The sequence below is a fragment of the Argentina anserina genome, chromosome 6 (genome assembly GCF_933775445.1).
Source record: "Argentina anserina chromosome 6, drPotAnse1.1, whole genome shotgun sequence".
Lineage (NCBI taxonomy): Eukaryota > Viridiplantae > Streptophyta > Magnoliopsida > Rosales > Rosaceae > Argentina > Argentina anserina.
Genome location: NC_065877.1, coordinates 31,582,475 through 31,602,763, shown reverse-complemented (window position 1 = coordinate 31,602,763; position 20,289 = coordinate 31,582,475). Strand labels below are relative to the sequence as shown.

The following is a 20,289-nucleotide window of genomic DNA, read 5'->3' as shown; positions in this document are numbered from 1 at the left end:
CACCTAGAGTTTTTTCTAGTATTAGATAAAGTTAATAATTGTATATGTTTGTATATAGTTTTAATAATAAATAAATAAATAATTTCAGAACATAAACAATATATTTTTTCTAATATTTTCGATATATTTGATATTTCACTTAAAAACAATATATATATACTAATACCGATATATTTAAACTGTGGTTGAGTTCGACAGCAGAAATGTTAATTTTCCTAATTAATGTAATATGTAAACACTTCACCAAACACGGAAGGTGGCTTGATTTATCATTGATCTATTTGCCTCAACAAATAACCAACGATAAAAGACATAATGTATGCCACTCAACCTTGTATGCTGGATTTTAATTCATAAATTTCAGAAAATCATGACTAGATGTCTAAATTACATACACCAGATCGCAAAAACTAATAATACTTTGGACACATCGAATTTGTAGAGATCAATGTTGGATAATTTCGTCTTCACCTCCTAAGAGTTGGATGCAATTTTCAAAATTTATTATTCAACAAACAAATTTCATAACCATTTTTCTCAAATTTCAGATTCAAAAATCAATCCAAAAAATAAAAATGCCAAAGCTGGTAATATAGGCGGGTAAAAGCCCCTGAAATTTCCCGGGAGATATCCAACTGTCAACACTCCATTGAGAATTTCAGCTCCCAGCGGGTCCGACAAACCCGCCACGTGGACGCAGAGCAAGAGCCCACCCAACTTGACCGTTTCGGCAGAACGTACAAGAGAGTCGACGCATCAGCAATTCACAGCAGGCCAACAAATTCTCCTCCGGCATATTGAGCTAGCTTTCTAGGGTTTCCATCAGGTTCTCGGCGAATGGAATCGGCGGCGGCGGAGAGCATCGACGGAGGAGACCGCGACGTCGAGCTGAACGTGATCCCGCGCCAGTCCTCGTCAGCATCGGATGCTGACGGCGGCGGCGTCACCGAGGAGAGGTCCCCTCTGTTGTCGCAGGCCGAGAAGCCCAAAATCAACATCTTCACTCTCTCATATCCCCGCAGAAACCCTGGGGTAAAAGATCTCCATCTCCAAATTTCATTACTCATTAATGTTTGAATCGTGTAGAGATTATCATGAGCTAGGGTTTCTGTTTCGATTCCGCAATGTTAGCTTTCTAGTTGTAATTGTTCATAGAAGGACTTAAGAGGCTGATTAGTCTCAATTAAGTGATTGCTTGGTAAATTGTTAAGGAAATAGGGAAGGTGATTAGGTAAAGGGACATATTGGTTAACTAATGGACTGGTGGTTTTTCGGTAGTTGAATTCAAGTCTGTTATTTGTTTCTAGGAGGAGGTAATCAGATCACTTGAGCCGGAGATATCCGCGGCGTCTCAGTTTCTTTGGTGGGTGTGGAGTGGATCTAGATACTCTGGTCTAATGTGTATGGCTATTTCCTCCACCATCTATTTTACGATGGAAGTTGTTACTGATATTTTTTCAGGTTAGTAAGTTCTGCATTCTGTCTAATTTCTTGTTGCTGACTCTGTCTGGTTGTGTTTTGTTTGTTGGTTGTATTTATGTTTCCAATTTGTTATGGCAGTTCAGCCCATTCCGTTGCTTGAGGTTGCATTTACGAGATGTACAGTTATATTGGTATTGTCATATATGTGGTTGAGAAAGGTTGGACAGCCATTATCTGGGCTGGGAAATGCAAAACATCTTTTGATTTCAAGAGCCTTTATGGGATATGTCTCATTGCTGAGTTTCATCTATTGGTAAGTCATATTTTGTATATTTTTGTCTGCTCGTTTTCTGAAAACTCTACCGTATCTATTCCTGTTATTAGCGTATTCCAACTGTAGTGTGTTTGAAATGTGTTCAAGAAGGCTCGTGAACTCTTTCCTTAAATCTTGATTATGTCTAGTGTAAAAAGCACATAAATAACCAAAGATTTGCCTATTTGTCATTGCAGCATTCAGAGGTTATCTTTGTCTCAGGCTATTGTACTTAGCTTAACTACTCCAATTATAGCTTCAGTTGTGGCAAGATTCATTCTACATGAGACTTATAAAGTTGCAGAGATTGGAGGTATGTAGTATGTTCATAACTGTTGGTTGTGCTATTTTCAGAGTAATCTTGCATGATATGTAATATTTATTAGGTGCTTGGGTACTTAATGAAGTTATTTTCTGAAAAGTTTCTTAGTTTAGATTTTGTTTGGCAGGGAGATATTGCTTCATTAACCGTTGTTCCTTTTCCAGGTCTTGCGTGCAGTTTCTTTGGTGTGCTTTTCATTTTTCAACTATTGCTTACTACACAAGGTACAGAAGTGAGTTAACATAATATATATGAGACATGCATGTGATGTTCTGAATATGTAGCAAGAGATTGGTCAAACATCTATAGGCTACTCACCTGCATTTCTGTGCTTCTGTTGCAAAGGCTTATCCTATCTTTCCGCTTCCTGCATTTATATACTATGAGTGTTACAAATTCTAGTAAATTTTGTAAAGCGAGTGCATTATTACCTTCCAGCAACTAGCACACAAGTGCTTCTCATAAAAACTTGATCGGCATTTTTTTAATGACCCTTTCTTAATTCAAAATTATAGCTTATAATTGAAAATCTAATCTGATGAACCTTCTGCATTCATATAATGAGTAACTAGGTAATTTACCCGCTCTTCCTAAATTTGTGCAACACTAACTATGGATTATGCATAATGATTAGATCAACAAGGTGAAGGAAATAATACAAGTCTCAGTGGAAGCAGCCACATATATGCAATCTTAGCTGCTTCACTTTCATCAATAACCGGTGGAATCAGCTACTGTCTAATAAGGGCTGGAGCAAAATCATGCGATCAGCCACTGTAAGATTACTTATTACCTTCTTGAATCTGTGAGTCCTGAATAAGATATAATCTGATAAATACACATGATCAATGCTAGAAACTTTTAGCCATGTTGGGTGTAACCTAAGAATAGGGTTAATAAAAAAAATTTCCCTCAGTGGAGCAGAGATCATACTTTCCCATTGTGTTTGGTGGCCTTGAAATGTTTTTCTTAATTTTTCACCAGAGTATGATGCTCCTCAGTGGAGCAGAGATCATACTTTCCCATTGTGTTTGAGACCATGCAGTAGAGATGAGATTTATACAAAATGCATAATCTTTAAATCTTTATCAAATATGTCTAATTGTTTTTGTTCCTTGGTTATCAAGAAGACAAAAAATTGAAAAAAGTTAAGAGATTATAGTTTGCATTTCCAGATGCGAAAATCCCAGTAGTTATTGCATCATGTGATACATGTACCATTGTGGATAAGTGGTATGTTATCCTGTGTTTGCCTGTTCAGGTGCAAACTTCCTGATAAAATGTCTCTTCAATTTTCAGATTGACAGTCTTTTCATTTGGTGTGCTGGCTACTCCTGCTGCAGGAATTTGTCTTTTTGTATTTGAGGTAAGCTGCTGTCATTATTGTTATGCTGTGCTACACAATATTGATATACATTACAATGTCCACATTTCATGTACACTGTCTCAGTGATTTCGTAATAACTGAAAATGACGATATGTATAATATTTCTTGATGATCAATGGAGGAGTGAGAGTTAAAGTGTTTCTGTAATGAGTTACGGAGAATTTTTCTTCAATGCAATTAAGTGATGTAGACAATTATAGTATAGTTGATGGATGCTGTCTTATCTAGTGTGGGAAACTTCTCATAATCATAAACTTGCTAGTTAAAGTTTTCCTTAATTTAAATTATGATTTTTGAGTTGATATCCACTATGAAATCCTATTCATACAAATATGTGAACTGGATGCAGAGCGGTTGTTTTAGGTGCAGTAATTTAAGTTTGATTTATATATTTTCAGTTTTATAATGGCTTAGAATGATATAATTAGCTTTGATGCTTTTTGATTAATGACGATTTGGGTTTCTCAAATGCTTATGCTTCATATTTCAGAAGTTTGATTACTAAATTTTCAGTGTTATATTGGTTTAGAGTGATATAATTATCTTCGATGCTTTCTGGTTATTGCTGGTTCGGGTTTCTCAAATGAGTGTGCTTCCTTTTGCAGAAGTTTGTATTCCCAAGTTTTTACTCATTTTCACTTATGCTCGTACTTGCCGTTCTTGCCTTTTTTGCAGAGGTGATGTGGTGAACTATTGTCCATTCTCTTTTTTTGTCACTGGCAGAATTATGATGCATTAAAGCATGCATTAGTATCTCTGTATCTAGACTTCTGTTTCTAATAATACTCTAGTAGTATTGGAGTTCTGAAACTTCTGTCCTTGAGTTCAGGTATTTTTAGCACGTGGACTGCAGCTTGAGAAAACTAGCAAAGTTGCAAACGTTCTATACATGGAGGTATGAGCCTGCTTGTACTTGGATATCATATATTGCATGAAAAGTTGCATGTAAAATGCATGGTCTGATGTCTCTGATCACATCCAACGAGTATGGAATCTAGGAGGGATGTGGGAAATGGGCAATGTTGAAAGGCAGTATCAGTTTTCATGTTAAATTAGATACATAAATAGTAGGAAATACATCCAACATGTCAAAAAGAAAAAATCAGTCACAATTTTTAACATTTCCAAATTTATGTATTTTGTTTTGCAACATAACCAGCTCAGTCCCTTCTATTTTCCCTGTATCAGGCTGCCTTATCACAACTCTGGGTCATTGGTTCTGCAAGGATAGCACCAACTTTTGGTCGGATTTTCGGTTGCCTGCTAATTTTTATTTCTGTTTTTTGCACCATGTATATTGGACCGGATAAAGAGGACTGAGAGAACAAAACTCTTCTGATTTGTTGAGGTATGCTTCCCATTTTGACATACCATTCTTGGTTGTGCTCAACCTGTTCATTTTTTTTTGGAGAAGAGGAATTGTTATATAAAAGCACTCATATTTTTGCCTCAACATGATTATTTTCTACCACCTCTCCAACCTTCAAGAAGCAACTAATTTATGACGCTGGCTTCAACCAGAAGTCGGCTCTCTAAGAACATATTTCTTGTCATTAAAGAAGATCAATACATGTATGATGATTACATATGAATTTCAAATTCTCAGAGCTGCAAATACTGTTCTGTATATAAATTTGTCTCTGCAACAAGATCTGAAACTTTAAATTCAGGGAAGTGACAAACTTATTGCACGATGCAGATACGTCTTTGTTACATAGTTACCACAGAGAGTACTAGAGTGACAACTCGGTTACAGAAGGCATTATTTGTAGCCAAAGTTATGAGTATTCTGAAATTATTCCCTTCACCTTTCTTTCCAGATAAATAAATTATGAGAATTATTGCCATAGATGCATTTAGAAGGCCAACCTAGACCTTTGTTGGCTTGAATCTAAGGCTCAGTTAATTTGATGTAAATTTTCTGTCAAAGGGTTTCCAACTGTTTTGTTAATGAAATTTTGACTTGACTTAACAAGAAGATAAACAAATGGACAACAAGTAAATTTGAAATTTACGATAAGTTGATAACCATAGGTCCTCGTAAAAAGAAAACTGTAAACAAATCGACAACGAGTAACTTGAAATTTTATGATCGTCTCTCTTTCAGATCAAAACTAACCGCTAGTCCTTTCTACTGTAAAAGTGCAAGATGATGAAGTCATGACTATGACTAAAAGGGTCCATCACCCTTTCACTACTAAAATGTCCCAAAAAAAAAAAGCGACTCCTTTTAACAACAAAATAACCAACAAAGGGAATCTCCCAAAATTGAGCCCTATCTATTTCTAACCCATTTCAAAAAGTTTCAAAGCCCCCACATATTTAGGCTGAGGAAAAGCATCCAAGCCAAAGCCAAAGCCATTTCCCATAACACACCGAAAATTTTCCACAACCGAAAAAGAAACCAAGATTCTTATCTTGTATGATATTTGAAAACGAAATATGAACACAAAAACAAAGATTGGTTTCTTCTCTTTTCCTAACAATTTTTTTTTAAATTAAAAAAAATTTCCTATGGGAATCGGATTTTGTGGGGAAAGGAAAGGGAATGTCATGCTCGTGGTGGGAAACTGGGAATATTTCTATTATTTACACTAGGAAGTCTCAGCCGAAAGCTCTCACGTGCCACCCCACCTCCTCTGAATTTTCTTAATCTCCCCATTTCACCCCTCAGTTCACCCCGTATTTACACTCCTTGCCACTACCCAAAGACTCGACCTTTTTAGAAATACTAAACCCAACAACTCTCTCCAAACACTCGTTAGCTTACCAATAATGGCCTACCGTTTTAACCAAGGGTTAAACACTGGTTTTTTTACTGTAGGTAACACAAACTGGTCATGGGCCCTCAATCAATCAACTGTGATGATGTTATAAGGTACTGAAGCACAGTCTAAATCAGTCATGGGAGATTACTATCATCATTGGGCCCCAAAAACAAAAGATTTGCCGTACGACGAAAGGTGGGGGATAAAAGCGTCTTTTCAAGGTGGTAGGGGTGGGGGGTAAATGTGTAATCTTGAAGACTGTTTTAAAGGAGCAGGCTTTTTGTTCTCTCCTCTGTTCTCTGCTTTGCATGTTGTTGTTTCTTCTTTCTTGCTTAGCTAGCTAGTGTGCTTCTCTCACTTTATATCTGGAACTCTTTTTCTCACTTTGCTGTTTTCTTCTTCGTCTTCTTCTTCATTCTTCCTTTCTGGGTTTTGTTCACTGAAGCTCTCTGCTTTTTGGAGCTTCCATCAATGGCTGACATTACACACCCTCCAATGGACCAGCTACAGGACCTTGAGTACTGTATTGACTCCAACCCTCCTTGGGGTATGTGCTGCCTCTATTCTCTCTCTCTCTCTCTCTCTCTCTCTCTCTCTCTCTCTCTTCTTTTGTTGTCAATGAAATGGGCATGTGGCTCTTCAACTGGTTCTTTACTGTTTCTGTTTTAGAGTTTTTGATCTGGGTTTGGGTTTCTGAGGGGAATGATCACTGTGGAAGGGGAAATGGGATTGTGTGGCAGCTTTGATGATTCCTGGGGTTATAGGCACTGGTATTTCTATGGCTAGTAAGCAATGTGGCATTACAAGCTTGACACGAAATGAAGAATCGTTGTTTTGGTTGTTCTGTGAGTAATAAGAAATCTGGAGATTGGTGGGGTATGAGGTTTTGTTATTTACGACTTGGGAGAGATTATTATATGAACTTTGTTTTGTTCCTTAGAGATTTTAATAAAGAAACAAATTTTTAATGTATGCAATTGGTTGGTGTAATTTAATGTAGCATCATTAATTAAAGTTTGAGCTGTAGCAATGAGTGCTACTGCTAATTACTAAAGATGGTCTGATGATTTTGTCTTCTCATTCTATTTTGGCGATGTGGGACTTTAATTTCTGGGCTATGAAACAGAGGTTCGGTCGATAGTTTCTCTCGTGTGCCATTTGAATTGGGAATGTGACACACATTTACTTTGATGGTTTGGCCATGGCATGATTATGATGAAACAATTGTTCTGCTAGAAAAGACTTATTAAGGGGATTAAGAAATTAGCTACTTGATCGCTTTTGTCTCTCATTTTGTGATATAATTCAAGCTCTTGTCTTGCAGTTGAAACCATAGTTCTGGCATTTCAAAACTACATTGTGATGCTTGGCACAAGTGTAATGATTCCTTCATTACTTGTCCCTGCAATGGGCGGAAGTGATGTAAGTCATTTGTCTTTCAAATTGAAAACTTTACGCTCTTTGTGAACCTTGGTCATTATAATGAATATAAATTGAATAAAAATGAACATATTCTTGTTTGCAAACAGGGTGACAAAGCACGAGTCATACAGACTCTCCTCTTTGTTGCTGGAATTAAGACACTTCTCCAAGCACTTTTTGGAACCAGGCTACCTGCTGTAGTTGGAGGCTCCTTTGCTTATGTCGTCCCAATAGCCTACATTATAAATGACTCCAAGTTCCATCGGATTACTGATAATCATGAAGTAAGTGACTATCCTTGTATTGCTTCTGGAAATCTTGTTGAACTAAACATGAATTTTGTTTATTTATTCTTTTTGAAATTTTAGTCTATGAGTTAGTAGCAGGCTGCTTAAGATTTGATAGTACCTTTGTACCAATGTCTTCTTAGGATAAAGGATCATGGTTCCAATGGGGCCAAGTTTCCTTAAAGGGTGATAATTGATAGGGGTTTACTTCTCTGTCTGATGCAAAATGGTCATTGTATATAAGTAGGAGGATGAATGAGTGATGCAGTATATTAAATTTGTGACCTTGATATAACATGCATGTCAGTGTAAACCTCCAATCCAATTAGACACATATGCATTTATTTCCTATTTAGCAATTGTACTTAAGCACCTTTCTTATTTGGTAGGGTATTGAAAGAGATCTTCCCATGTCATTGGTTTGCAGAGATTTATACAAACAATGCGTGCTATCCAAGGGGCTCTAATTGTAGCTTCAAGCATACAAATCATTCTGGGTTACAGCCAAGTTTGGGGTCTCTTCTCACGGTATGTAGACAGTAGATCCAAGAATGGAAGTTTTGTTCTTTCATCTTTCATTTTATGATTGATTGATGCAGCATCTGCCGGTTTTTCTGCAGGTTTTTCAGTCCACTTGGCATGGCACCTGTAGTTGGATTAGTTGGTTTAGGATTATTTGAACGAGGATTTTCAGAGGTAAATCTTTCTAGAGAAAGCAACTTTTCATTTTTATTGGGTTGAACCAATAGGACTTCCTGCCACGTGGCCTTAAAGAACAGCATTTTTATCTTCTAGAAAATACAAAGTTTTCATCCCTACGGGGTTATGGCAATAAAGTAGAAAAAGGTTTCCCAGGGAAGGTCAAGGGGTCAAACTTGTCTCTGCTATTATAATTTTTCCTTTCAAAACAAATAAAGTAGAAGAGGACCACTTAAGGTATTTAGTATTTGTATTGCTTATTTTTCATAACATCGAATATTTCATACATTCCATTCCTCATTAAACTTTTGAATTTTATCTAAATCTGTGAGTAATGTTTTTATTTCGACCATGAAACATTAGAACCTGGTGAGAACTGAACTATTTGAAATCTGTAAATAAGGATGCTTCACTGCGCTCATTCTTTTACCATATCAAGGTGGCCAGCTGATATTCCACTTTTGGAATGTATCTATTCATTCTCCAGTTGGAAATTACTCCACTTAGTTAAAAGTTTCCATCTTTTCAGTTGGGGAAGTGTGTGGAAATTGGAATTCCAATGCTGTTGTTGGTTATAGGCTTTTCTCAAGTAAGTAATTTACAGTTACTGTGTGTTGACATCTTCATTATGCCTTTTCTTTTGTGTTCAAATTATTCGTTATGATATTTTCAGTATCTGAAGCATGTGAGGCCACTTAGAGATGTCCCTATCTTTGAACGGTTTCCGGTATTGATTTGTGTCACAATCATCTGGATCTATTCTCTGACCTTAACTGCTGGCGGGGCTTACCGAGACAAACGTGAGATAACACAAGTCAGCTGTCGTACAGATAGAGCAAATCTCATATCGACTGCCCCATGGTATGCCAAAGAAGAACGTGCCTTCTTATTATGTTCCTTCCATTTCTTAACTTTTAATGTTTACCCATGTTTTTTTCTGCTGTATCAGGTTCAAGTTTCCATATCCGCTGCAGTGGGGTCCACCTACATTTTCTGCTGGTCACTCATTTGCAATGATGTCTGCAGTTCTTGTTTCAATGGTTGAGGTATTTATCAAGTTTTGGAAGTACCACAATATTATGTTGTTTATTGATTATGTGATCTATACAATAACCAAACCATAGCAGACTTAGTCTATGAGTGTGTTAGTTTACGCATTTAACATGTCTCTGGGAGTGATCTTTCATCTGAAGCACATATTGGGTCCTGAATGTTTTTTGTATATTGCAGTCAACTGGCGCATACAAGGCTGCATCCAGATTGGCGATTGCCACTCCTCCTCCTGCTTATGTTTTGAGCAGGGGTATTGGCTGGCAGGTGAACTCATTAGAAACCTAATGACATTTTTTTTGGAGTAGGTTTGGTAACTGTGCTATCATTTTGAATTTAATTGTAAATCTTATAATGAACACTGCGAAGAACTAAATTGTTCCACCAAATGCTCCAAAACTTTTTTCTTTATCTCAATGGAGCATCGAAAAGATTGCCCAAATGTTATGTGCATTGGGAAGTATTTTGCCAAAAGATATTGCTTCTGTCACTACAATGAAGAAGACAGCACAATTAATACTTTTATAAATCGTTTATAGGTAAGGATAAACTGATCTCCAGCTACTCATATTTGTTGGGGTTGTTTCTCAGTTGATCATTAGTCCAGAAATAGTTAAGGCAAAAGGGTAATAGGTTATATAGCATTTGATTAAGAATATTGTTAACTAAACTCCCGCTATGACAGATTTTTTTCCGATAACAAAGAGCATAGTGTTTACAAGTAGTTCTAGAATGTAGATAATGCAAAGAGGTTACTCAATTTATCTAATAACAAAAAGCTGATTAGTTTTCACGATGTTGGCAGGGAATCGGTGTTCTGCTTGATGGACTTTATGGAACAGGCACTGGTTCAACTGTTTCTGTGTAAGGCACCATCTTAGATTCCTACAAAGCTTGCTCAGTGGTATTGTTTAATATAAACGTTAGTTTGATTCAGATATTGGTCATGTATTTCAGGGAAAACGTCGGACTCCTTGGATTGACACGAGTTGGAAGTCGTAGAGTTGTTCAAATTTCTGCTGGATTTATGATATTCTTCTCAACCTTGGGTTAGTATATAACTTAATGACACAGTAAATTCATGGTGATAGGTAGGAAGGTCGCTCCTAACTGCTTCACTGATCTCCTTGCAAATGAACTTATTTTGGCTAGGTTTGTAAATAACTTTGTACTTCAGAAATAAATTGATCTGTAAAAAGGTATTCGGGTCTTCAAAATTTTGCTGCAGTTGCATATATATATATATATATATTTAAGAAAAGGGAATAGACAATATTAGTCCCTCGGTAGAGGTCTTCACGCTAGGAGCCTACCCTCCCCTAAAGAGAGAGGACTACTACACCCTGGAACTCATTGCCCGTCCCTCTACAGTTGCATATTTTACTTAATGGTTCTGCATATGGGATACAAAAGATATTGGCTTAATCCTCTCTAATATTGTTTCAGGTAAATTTGGAGCTGTATTTGCATCTATACCAGCCCCTATCTATGCTGCACTATACTGCATTCTGTTTGGCCTCGTGGGTATGCATGCTATGAGCTTGATGAGGTTATCCGTTACTTTCTTCTTCACTCTCATCACAGAAAATTCCTTGTCCATTTGCAGCTTCAGTGGGATTATCATTTCTTCAGTTCACAAATATGAATTCCATGAGAAATCTCATAATTACCGGGCTTTCACTGTTCCTTGGGATATCAGTTCCCCACTTTTTCAATGAATATTGGAATCCTGCCCATCATGGTCTTGTCCATACCAATGCCGGATGGGTGAGTAATATTGCTGGCAAACTCGTATATGGAAATTGTGTAGTATTTGCTGATGCTTATAATATGTTGCTCTGTGTTTCTTGCAGTTCAATGCATTTTTGAATACTATATTCTCGTCTCCTGCTACTGTCGGGTTAATAGTGGCAGTGTTTCTTGATAACACAATAGAGGTAGAAAAAGCAAAGAAAGACAGAGGAATGCCATGGTGGGTTAAGTTTAGAACATTTCGAGGAGACAGCAGAAACGAAGAGTTCTACACTTTGCCGTTTAATCTCAACAGGTTTTTCCCACCCACTTAGCACTCAGGCAGGCACATTTGAGGAAAAACTACGTCTGATTAATTCCTTCTGCATCACCCTAATTTTTACATGAGTAATCAGCTTCATTAGAGTAGTGGACTAGTAGTATATTCCAGATTTCAAGATTACTCTTAGCAAGTGGGAAGTTCTCTTCAGCTTCACTATTTTTTTGTGGGCCTTGTAATACAGGGTCTAGATTAGGATGTAGAGCATATCATGATTTATGCTATTTGTAGAGAACGCAAATAATTACAAAGGAATGCAATTTCCCTCTTTTTTCTCACTGTCCTTCAAGTTTCTTTCATGTCTTCGCCCCAGTCTTTCTTATGTGTCAGCATTTTGTGAAGAGGAGGGTTCTTCTCCAACTGGAAACTTACAGTCGCCTTCCTTGAATTGAAGATTTGAACTCAAATCTAGGATCTCATCTACTTTTCCTTCATTGCGCAATCGATATTCCAATATCATTACACATACCTCAGAGCCCTTGCATAGGTTAAGACTTTACCGTTATATATGACACTTTTAGCTAATAAAAATTAAAAGTTCATAGTATCGAAGGAGGCATAATAAGCAAGAGAATTAGGGGAAAACAATCTTTGTTAGTTTGATTTCAATAAATTAAGGGCAGTTTGTCCTATTAAAAAAAACAATCACTTTATTGAAAGACAAGCATGTATTCGTGTAAATTTTCACGACGTTGAGACCAAATTCTTTTTTTTTTTTTTTAAAGTTCAATGCATTGGACCTCCCTTAGCAGGTGGCCGTGGTCTTCCAATGAGTTAGAGTCCTAGCACAGAAATACAATTTGCTATCAGAGTAGCAGACAAATTTGAAAGAGTCCAAACAAAGATGAGATAAGTATCGAGTTCTTTTGAACTTGAAAACTTATCAGCAAGCATTTTAATTCATTTGAAATCAAAGTATAAGGATGCATGTAATTCAACAACAACGACGTGCATGGCAAATTGCATGAAAGACCGGGTCAGCCTGCCTAAGTTGAAATTGAATAGGGTTATCATAATTCCTCGACCACTTCAAAATTCAAGTGGATGTATCTTATCAAAGTCCATCTCCATGCGACATTCTCGGCAACAACAACAACAAAAGAAGTACGTAGAGAAGACCCCGGGGGGGGGACAGCAAAAAGAAATACAGAGCAAAAAAGAGAAAAACGCAGCAGAGGAGGAAGAAGAATGGCTACAGGTATATACATCTGCCTTCCCTGTGATACAAGCCTCTTCATTTTAATCCTTATCAACATGCATGTACCGGCCCTTTAATACGTCCCCTGGTGATTTGTTATGCGTGTTGACGGCCAGAGTCATCACGCACTTGCTGCCCTCAAATGCTCTAATTCTTGACGCACCAAATTCATCGATCAAGCTTGCTGCAAAACAAAAGAGGCTGTTCATGAACAACCTCAAGATCCTCGGTCCGAAACAATAGACAATACGGCCGTTCATGAACGACCAAAGTCTTAATGCGATTTCGGCTGTTGTAATACCATTGGAACAAAATGCCGTTCATGAACGACCTAGTTTCAATGCTAAAATATGTGCGGAAGCGCCGTTATGCTGTCGAAATCTCTGAAAATGATTTTAGCCAACTACCTCCTCATGACCTTGCTCCACGGAGGTTCATAGCAATACAAACGAATCTGGACACAAACCTTGTAAAATCAATGGACAAAACATGAGTAGTGAGAGCCAAGGCTCCAGATGTCTAGAAGAAATAGAAACAAAGTTAATTAAACTTTGCTTTCTCTCTTTTGAAACGGTGGTAAGTGCAAAAAGATATTGAGCAAAGCTTTGATTGTTCTTGCATGCGAACATGAGTATGATGCTGCGACATATGGGTGTCAAATATAAGTATCAGTGCTAAGTGGTGGCGACAAAGATAATCTCTTCCCCAAATTATGAAATCTCACCGATCATGCATACCAAAGCAAGAGTAATTGGTTTAATTGATTAATGAACGACAATTTCCATTGATTAATTTGACTTGAACAATCAGAGTACAATGGAATGAAATAAAGCCTATCACTGATTCCAGAAAAGAAGTAATTAAAGCTGACTGCATGCTCACAGGTATAGTCTTTGATTCTTCGCTGCTTGAAATGATCACTAAGGCCCAAACAAGAGCGGAGTTAGGATTTTATAATAAATTGGGTTAGAAAAAAAATTACAAGTTATTTATGAACTTATATAGAAATTTGGAGTGAGTTAATATTTAAAATTTAAATTTTTACACTAAAATTTAGCTAGAAAGACGAGTTTTTTAGTAATTTAAAATGGGCTACAACCCACCGTAACTCATGTGTAGCTACGTCCTCGGGCACAAGCACGACTAAGAGTGAGTTTGTCCGTCATTTCTTCGGAACAAGGAAAGCAACACGAGCAAGTAAATCTCTCTGAATTGTCCAGACACCATAAAGCCCAGTTCACTTCCTATAAATGGCATTATATTCGGTGCAACAAAAGCAAATGAGTTCTCCATTGGGCCTCCTACGAAAGAAATGGAAGCAAGCCCACTTACCAAATGTCATTAAATTCTTGCCATATTATATTCGCTCTTGTTTATCTACCTTTGGATTTGATCAGCATTGGATGAACTGCATCACCTCATGTTAACTTTTCTGTTCTAGTTAATGGCTCTCCAACTACTCCTTTTGGGGCCTAAGACAGGGAGATCTTCTCTCTCCCTACATTTTTATTCTTTGTTTAGAACCTCTTATCAGACATTTACATGCCCTTTCTTTAAAGAGAACCTCCCACATTTGCATTCTCCCAGGTCCTAAATGTGATAGAATTTCTAATATTTTCTTCGTTAATGACTGTCTTTTATTTTGCAGGGCCTTGACCATAGCTGCTCATAATATGGCAAGAATTCTGAATACCTTTTCCCTCGCTTTTGGTCAACAAATTAATTATGATAAATCTTCTGTCATTTTCTCTTATAATGTTCCTAATCGTACTAGGACCACTTTAACTTCTATTATGAATATTTAACAGAAAAGTGTTATTGGTTGATACTTGGGTATCAATAACATTGTTAGCTGGAAAGACACTATTAATACAAAAGATATTATTCTAAAAACTCAGAAGAAGATGGCTGGTTGGAAGGCTAAATCTCTTTCTAGAGGTGGTAGACTTACCTTACTGAAAACAAATATAACTGGAATGCCTAAGCACATTATGTCTTGTTTTAAATGTCCTTCTTTGTCTCGGAAGCTTGATGCTTGCAATAGGAACGTTTTTTGGGGTTCTCCTTCAATAAGATTTGGTCTGATATCTGTACTCCAAAAGCTAAAGGTGGCAGGCCTAGGCCTTCGACCTTTTAATCATTTCAATTATGCAACTCTTGCTAAGTTAGGTTGGAAAGTTTTGACTTCTCCTGATAATCTCTGGTTTAAAATTGTCCACGCTAAGTATTTGAGAAAACGTTCTTTTTTTACTGCCTCTAAGACTAGTATCTTAGATACTCGTTCAATTCTCCAAGATGGTATGCGCTGGATTCTTAGTACATGTTCTGACATTAATTTTGGCTTTATAACTTGGTATCTCCTGCTAATCAGTCTGCTCTAAATCTAAATGCTAAAGTCGATGACTTTATTCATAATGGTAGTTGGAATGTTACTTCTCTCTCTAATGTTCTCCTTGTTGATGTCATTCAGAAAATCCAAAGCTATCTAATTCCTTATTTTCCCTCCTCTGATTATTTTGTTTGGGGTCTTACAGGTCATGGGAACTTCTCCATCAAGTCTGCTTCTAATCTTCTTTCTAGTAACTCTCCTACTCATTTTACTGCGACAATTATTTCTAAGATGTGGTATTTACCTCTTCCCCCCAAAATTGAAGTTTTCAGTTGGCAGCTTCTAAGGAATCGTTTACTGACAAGAGACCATCTTTTTACAAACTCCCCCATCGACAAAAGTTGTCCTCTCTGTCATACTCAGATTGAATCTATGGATGATGGATCATCTTTTTCTTTCCCGCCCTTTCTCTACACAAGTTTGGTCTTTCTCAAATTTTACAACTCCTCCCTCTTTTTCCTCTATTTCCATGTGCCTCATTTCAATCAGTTATGATAAGGTTATCTTTTCTAAGGCCTTAACTATTCTTTATCATATCTCGCGCACTAGGAACCATTTAATTTTTAGACATACTGCTCCTAACCCAATTAGGACTTCTCTTTCTCACTGATACATCTCATGATCGTATTCTTTGGGTTCATCCCCCAACTTCTAGAATGAAACTGAATTTTGATGGCTCGGTCAACTCTTCCTCTGCAGTTGATGGTTTTATTATTCATAACTCTGATGGCTGTGCAATTCTTGCTTCCTCTAAAAACCTTGGTACTTTAGATGTTCTTGGTGCTGAAACTTCTACCTTCCGAGCTGGTCTTTTTGGGCTCTTCTCCATGGCTACCTCAAAATCCAAGTTGAAGGAGATTCCAAAACCCTCATCGACTACATTAATAAAAGTATCCCTATTCCCTGGCAGATCCAAGCAATGGTCAAAGACATCCACATCATGGCAGGCTACTTCCAAGAAATTCATTATAACCATGTTCGTTGTGAAGCCAACTTTGCAGGCGATGTCGTTGCTCAGATGGGGCACCATACTTCTATTGCTCAGTGGAACTCTTCTTTCCCTGCTAGTGTCTCTCGTGCTATTCAATTTGATAATTCATGTACTAGTTGTATAAGAGGTCATAAACTGTAATGTAATTTTATTTTAATCCATTGAAAAAAAAAACTATGATGTGGTGGTAACACATGTTTTGCAAGATTTCGTGTTGCTATGTCAAAATTGGCGTCTACAAGTACTGTCTAGTTAACTAATGCTTAGATATGATGTGCTAAACAAACTCGGTGATGTGGAATTTAAGTTTGGTGATGTGCTAAACAAAACAGTAGTGCAATTTGGGAAAATGGCTCTTCTCGGAAATGAAATATTCCAAATGTTCGTGTAACTTCTTGCTCCCATTAGACCATTTGTATCTATATGCATTTGGATCCCAATTCATGGATCTCTCGGTTCGAGAAATAAAAATAAGAGGATCGAACCGATTCTAGAAACTAAAAAATGGTATCTTGAGCAATTTCAATAATCGAGTTCATTGATATTCCTGGTATAGTAGATGCTATGACATATACAATCATACTCAATTCGATGGAATTGTTTGATCTTAAATGGGATCTTTGTTCTCTAAACCTATGTGGAATCGTTGAAATTTAGTACGCCTGAGACTCAAGTACAATAACAAACGACTCTTGTGATCAAAATTCAAAACACTCAAACTTAAATTCGAATATCAACTCATGGACGATATGCTTATTTCTTGGTTTCTGTCTCTGAAACTTGGCAACAGAGATTTTCATAAGCTTTCTGTACATTCATCACATACCACCTCTTCTAACTGCTTCAAATCCAATACTGATCGAGGCAGCTTCTTCAGTGACTGGCAACTTCTCAAGTCGATCTTTCTTAAACTCCTCATTTCACCTATGTGTTCAGGTAACTCGTCAATGTCCATGCATTCCGATATGCCTAGAAAATTCAACTTCTTGAGATTCTTGATCGAGTCTGGAACCTTAGAAAGGCCACCCAGTGACCTTAGCCTCAACACTTCTAAATTGACTAATTAAATTTCCAATCGTTTCAGGCAAAGTACACACTTGACCTGCTAATGGTGAGCTTCTTTAGAGAAATCAGATCACGTAGCAAGTGCAACAGTACCATAAGAAACCCATCAATGTACATCTCTTCTAGGTTTGGAAATGCATGGGAAAGTTGGACTGAAGTCACTGAACCTATGCGAGTATCACATCTAATCAAAGACAACTTCTTTAGACTTTTCACTTGTATGGAGTTCTTGAATATGTAAGATATAGAGATACCCTCTGAATTCGCTTTAGATTAGATAACCAACTTACTGACTGAAAATTACTCAGTTGACTATCACAAAAATGGTCACTTGTGATTACTAGTACCTTCAGTTTCACCATTTTTTCCACAAACTCGGGTATAGCATATTTCTGTGTTTCCTGCAAATTCAAGACAAGTACCTCTGTTTCTCGTAGATGCATACTGGGCCATTTCAAAGTTGAAGACTTTTCATCTGCACACAAAATGCTGTTGGATGCAATTGTCGGGAGAATTAATGTGAATTGAATGTAGTAACATGTAATATATATATATATGTAATTATGTATATATATGCACATAAGCATGAGCACATAATGTTAGAGAAACAGAAATGTAAACAATGGAACAACCAGTTGATATAGATACAAGGCGAGCTTTAAAAACTTGATACTTTTGTTCCCTCCACCACTTGGGGAGACTGCTTCCACATATGTCTATGATCAATCTTTCTCTATACTCTACTGAATCTAGTTTCGAGTAATAAATAGCTAGCTCCCTAAGCAAATCGTGTTGGGTGACATAGTGTTCCCCATAATTTCCTTCTCCATCCAACTTCGTTTGCCTGTTTAATTTTGATCGAAAGAAATTAGTCCTCATATAAAAGTGCAGCTAGTTGTAAGTTGTAACAGCAACTATATATGAACTAAGAGAGATAGTACATGGACCGCAGAAATATACAAAATTACCTCTTGTCCATAAGATTAGCCAGACTCCGATTGTTGAGCTCATACATGCTTGCAATACATGAAATGTCTTCATCTATATCATATAACTCGGACCATATATCAATAATGACATTAACTGGGATTTTTCTGTCTTCAAGAAATGAACCAAGGTCTAAGAAACATTCTTTAATTATAGCCATTTCCCTATCCAAAGCATCCAAGCTGCTTTGGAGTGAAAGAAGTAAATCAATCTCAAAATCAAAAATAGATGAACCTTTAGACCATTGATTTAGTCTGGTTTGCCACATCTCTAAAGGTTGTTCACGAAGCGATCTCCCCACCACTGTAATGGCAAGTGGAAAGCCCTTACAAGGCTCTACTATCTGCAAAATATACACAAGAGGATCATTGACATTTATAATCTTATTATTGAAAGTTTCTCAAACTAATAGCATGTACTTTGTTGAAGAATACTATTATTTCCTAAAAACAATCAATGCTCTAACTATTTACAACAAGTATGCTAAATTGCAACTAAAAGATCACTTCACCTTTCTGGAAAGATGTGGTGGAATATGAGAGCTCTTATCTCCCAAGGATGCTGAATGATGAAAAAGTTTCATCACATCATCATAACCCAACAATTTTCAAAATGATACGGAGGACTAAATGCTCGAAATTCAGATCTTGATGTCACAAGAAATATTATGTCATTCAAATTTGTAAAAAAGAGATTCTGATCCAGATCAAACATCATCTAGGACAAACAGTAAAGGTTTCCTTCCTGCTTCCTTGAAAAATGCTTGCAGCCACTGAACTGCAATCACTTCGTTTTGGAAATTTGGTACTTGAGAACCCTTGTGTCGATATAGTTGTTCTACAATAAAGCTCAAGCTGTACTTCTTTGAAACAGTGACAAAGAATATGTTTTCGCCGAATTTATCTATGAAACATAAGAAATTCGTCATTCAAAACATGGTCTAATACTCTAAAATCTCTAGCAGAACGGAAAAAAGAATACACACTGTTCGTTGGATCCCTACCTAGCATAGAAAAAGATGGAAGTACTCCGATTGTGATTAACAATTCTATAGATCTTTGCAGAAGTTTGTTGCCAAGGTAGTTTTCCCACATCCTCCGGTAGTAGTGAGCACAAGCATTGAGAATCCGACATCCCCAAGAAGCTTTGCCTTCAAATCTTTCAAAGGAGCTTCCAATCAAACTATGACCTGTGGAAGTTCAGGTACTGCACACCAAGCTTTACATTCAGCAGACTGGTCTTGTATCACAAAACTCTCTTTCATGAGTTGGTTCACCTCCTCCAGACTACTAGAAAGTTGGTCGACCCCCTCCTTCACACTCCCTAAAGAAACATCCAGCAGTTGCAATTGTACGTCTTTCAAGATCTTCTTCCCATGCAAGAAGTCTCGTGGCGTATTTGTACTTCTTGTAGAGATCCCATCGACGAACATGTGAGCACTTCAGTACTTGTTCTAAACCTCTAAGCTCATCCTTGTTTGTGTAGGACAGTTGCTCGTTAGATGATGCCATGTCGACTATAAGTGGCTTTAGAGTGTCTAGCCTGCATCTGATGAGTTTGAAGAGACTTCTGAACATGCGATTCTTGGCAATCAAATCTTCAACGCCGGCGTAGAGTGTACTGAATGCTTTTCCTAGAACTGCTCCTCCCATAAACTCCACTGTGTTCGAGCTGGGAAAAAGATTTCCTTAACGAACAATCAGCAAGTCCCGGTTTTGAACCCTAGATGGTTTTAACATTCGTTCTCTGTTGTTGTTTGGCGTGCAGTACTTTTGAATTAGGTACAACTCTTGTTTGTTGATGATGATTGCGCTCACGTACTGTCTTCTAGGTACATTTCACTCTATCTCAAGTAGATGACCGATTTGACCGATTTAGACGGCTTAGCAGGTAATTATTTACAAAGGTAACACAGAAG

At 37.2% G+C, this 20,289-nt stretch overlaps 2 protein-coding genes and 1 pseudogene across 3 annotated transcripts; 2 read left to right on the top strand and 1 right to left on the bottom strand.

Annotated features, from left to right (window-relative positions):
• Positions 1 to 614: 614 nt before the first annotated feature.
• LOC126799364 (uncharacterized) lies at positions 615 to 4,812 on the top strand. 2 transcript variants are annotated; one of them, XM_050526559.1, is made up of 10 exons: positions 616 to 1,032; positions 1,308 to 1,461; positions 1,561 to 1,735; positions 1,933 to 2,048; positions 2,222 to 2,281; positions 2,692 to 2,833; positions 3,357 to 3,423; positions 4,050 to 4,121; positions 4,274 to 4,339; positions 4,633 to 4,812. In XM_050526559.1, exons 1-10 carry the CDS (start codon positions 838 to 840, stop codon positions 4,762 to 4,764), a joined length of 1,179 nt encoding a protein of 392 aa, XP_050382516.1. In that variant the 5' UTR covers positions 616 to 837; the 3' UTR covers positions 4,765 to 4,812. The 2 variants fall into 2 exon arrangements, with proteins under 2 accessions (XP_050382517.1, XP_050382516.1); XM_050526560.1 differs by lacking the exon at positions 4,050 to 4,121 and having other exon boundaries at positions 615 to 1,032.
• A 1,828-nt stretch (positions 4,813 to 6,640) lies between these two features.
• On the top strand, positions 6,641 to 11,832 carry LOC126801001 (nucleobase-ascorbate transporter 1). The gene is made up of 14 exons (XM_050528438.1): positions 6,641 to 6,759; positions 7,537 to 7,634; positions 7,742 to 7,918; positions 8,349 to 8,449; positions 8,542 to 8,617; positions 9,150 to 9,209; positions 9,294 to 9,481; positions 9,570 to 9,666; positions 9,851 to 9,937; positions 10,476 to 10,534; positions 10,628 to 10,719; positions 11,117 to 11,194; positions 11,277 to 11,437; positions 11,524 to 11,832. The coding sequence occupies exons 1-14, from the start codon at positions 6,684 to 6,686 to the stop codon at positions 11,734 to 11,736; spliced, it is 1,563 nt and encodes a 520-aa protein (XP_050384395.1). The 5' UTR covers positions 6,641 to 6,683; the 3' UTR covers positions 11,737 to 11,832.
• A 5,567-nt stretch (positions 11,833 to 17,399) lies between these two features.
• On the bottom strand, positions 17,400 to 20,023 carry LOC126797295 (probable disease resistance protein At5g66900; annotated as a pseudogene).
• Between the last annotated feature and the right edge of the window lie 266 nt (positions 20,024 to 20,289).

Coding starts and splice junctions, on each gene's coding strand:
- LOC126801001 (XM_050528438.1), top strand. CDS start 6,684: ATGGCTGACATTACACACCCTCCAATGGACCAGCTACAGGACCTTGAG. Junction 10,535..10,627: donor ACTGGTTCAACTGTTTCTGT/GTAAGGCACCAT, acceptor CATGTATTTCAG/GGAAAACGTCGGACTCCTTG. Junction 10,720..11,116: donor GATATTCTTCTCAACCTTGG/GTTAGTATATAA, acceptor ATATTGTTTCAG/GTAAATTTGGAGCTGTATTT.
- LOC126799364 (XM_050526559.1), top strand. CDS start 838: ATGGAATCGGCGGCGGCGGAGAGCATCGACGGAGGAGACCGCGACGTC. Junction 1,736..1,932: donor TTGCTGAGTTTCATCTATTG/GTAAGTCATATT, acceptor TTGTCATTGCAG/CATTCAGAGGTTATCTTTGT. Junction 2,834..3,356: donor AAATCATGCGATCAGCCACT/GTAAGATTACTT, acceptor TTCAATTTTCAG/ATTGACAGTCTTTTCATTTG.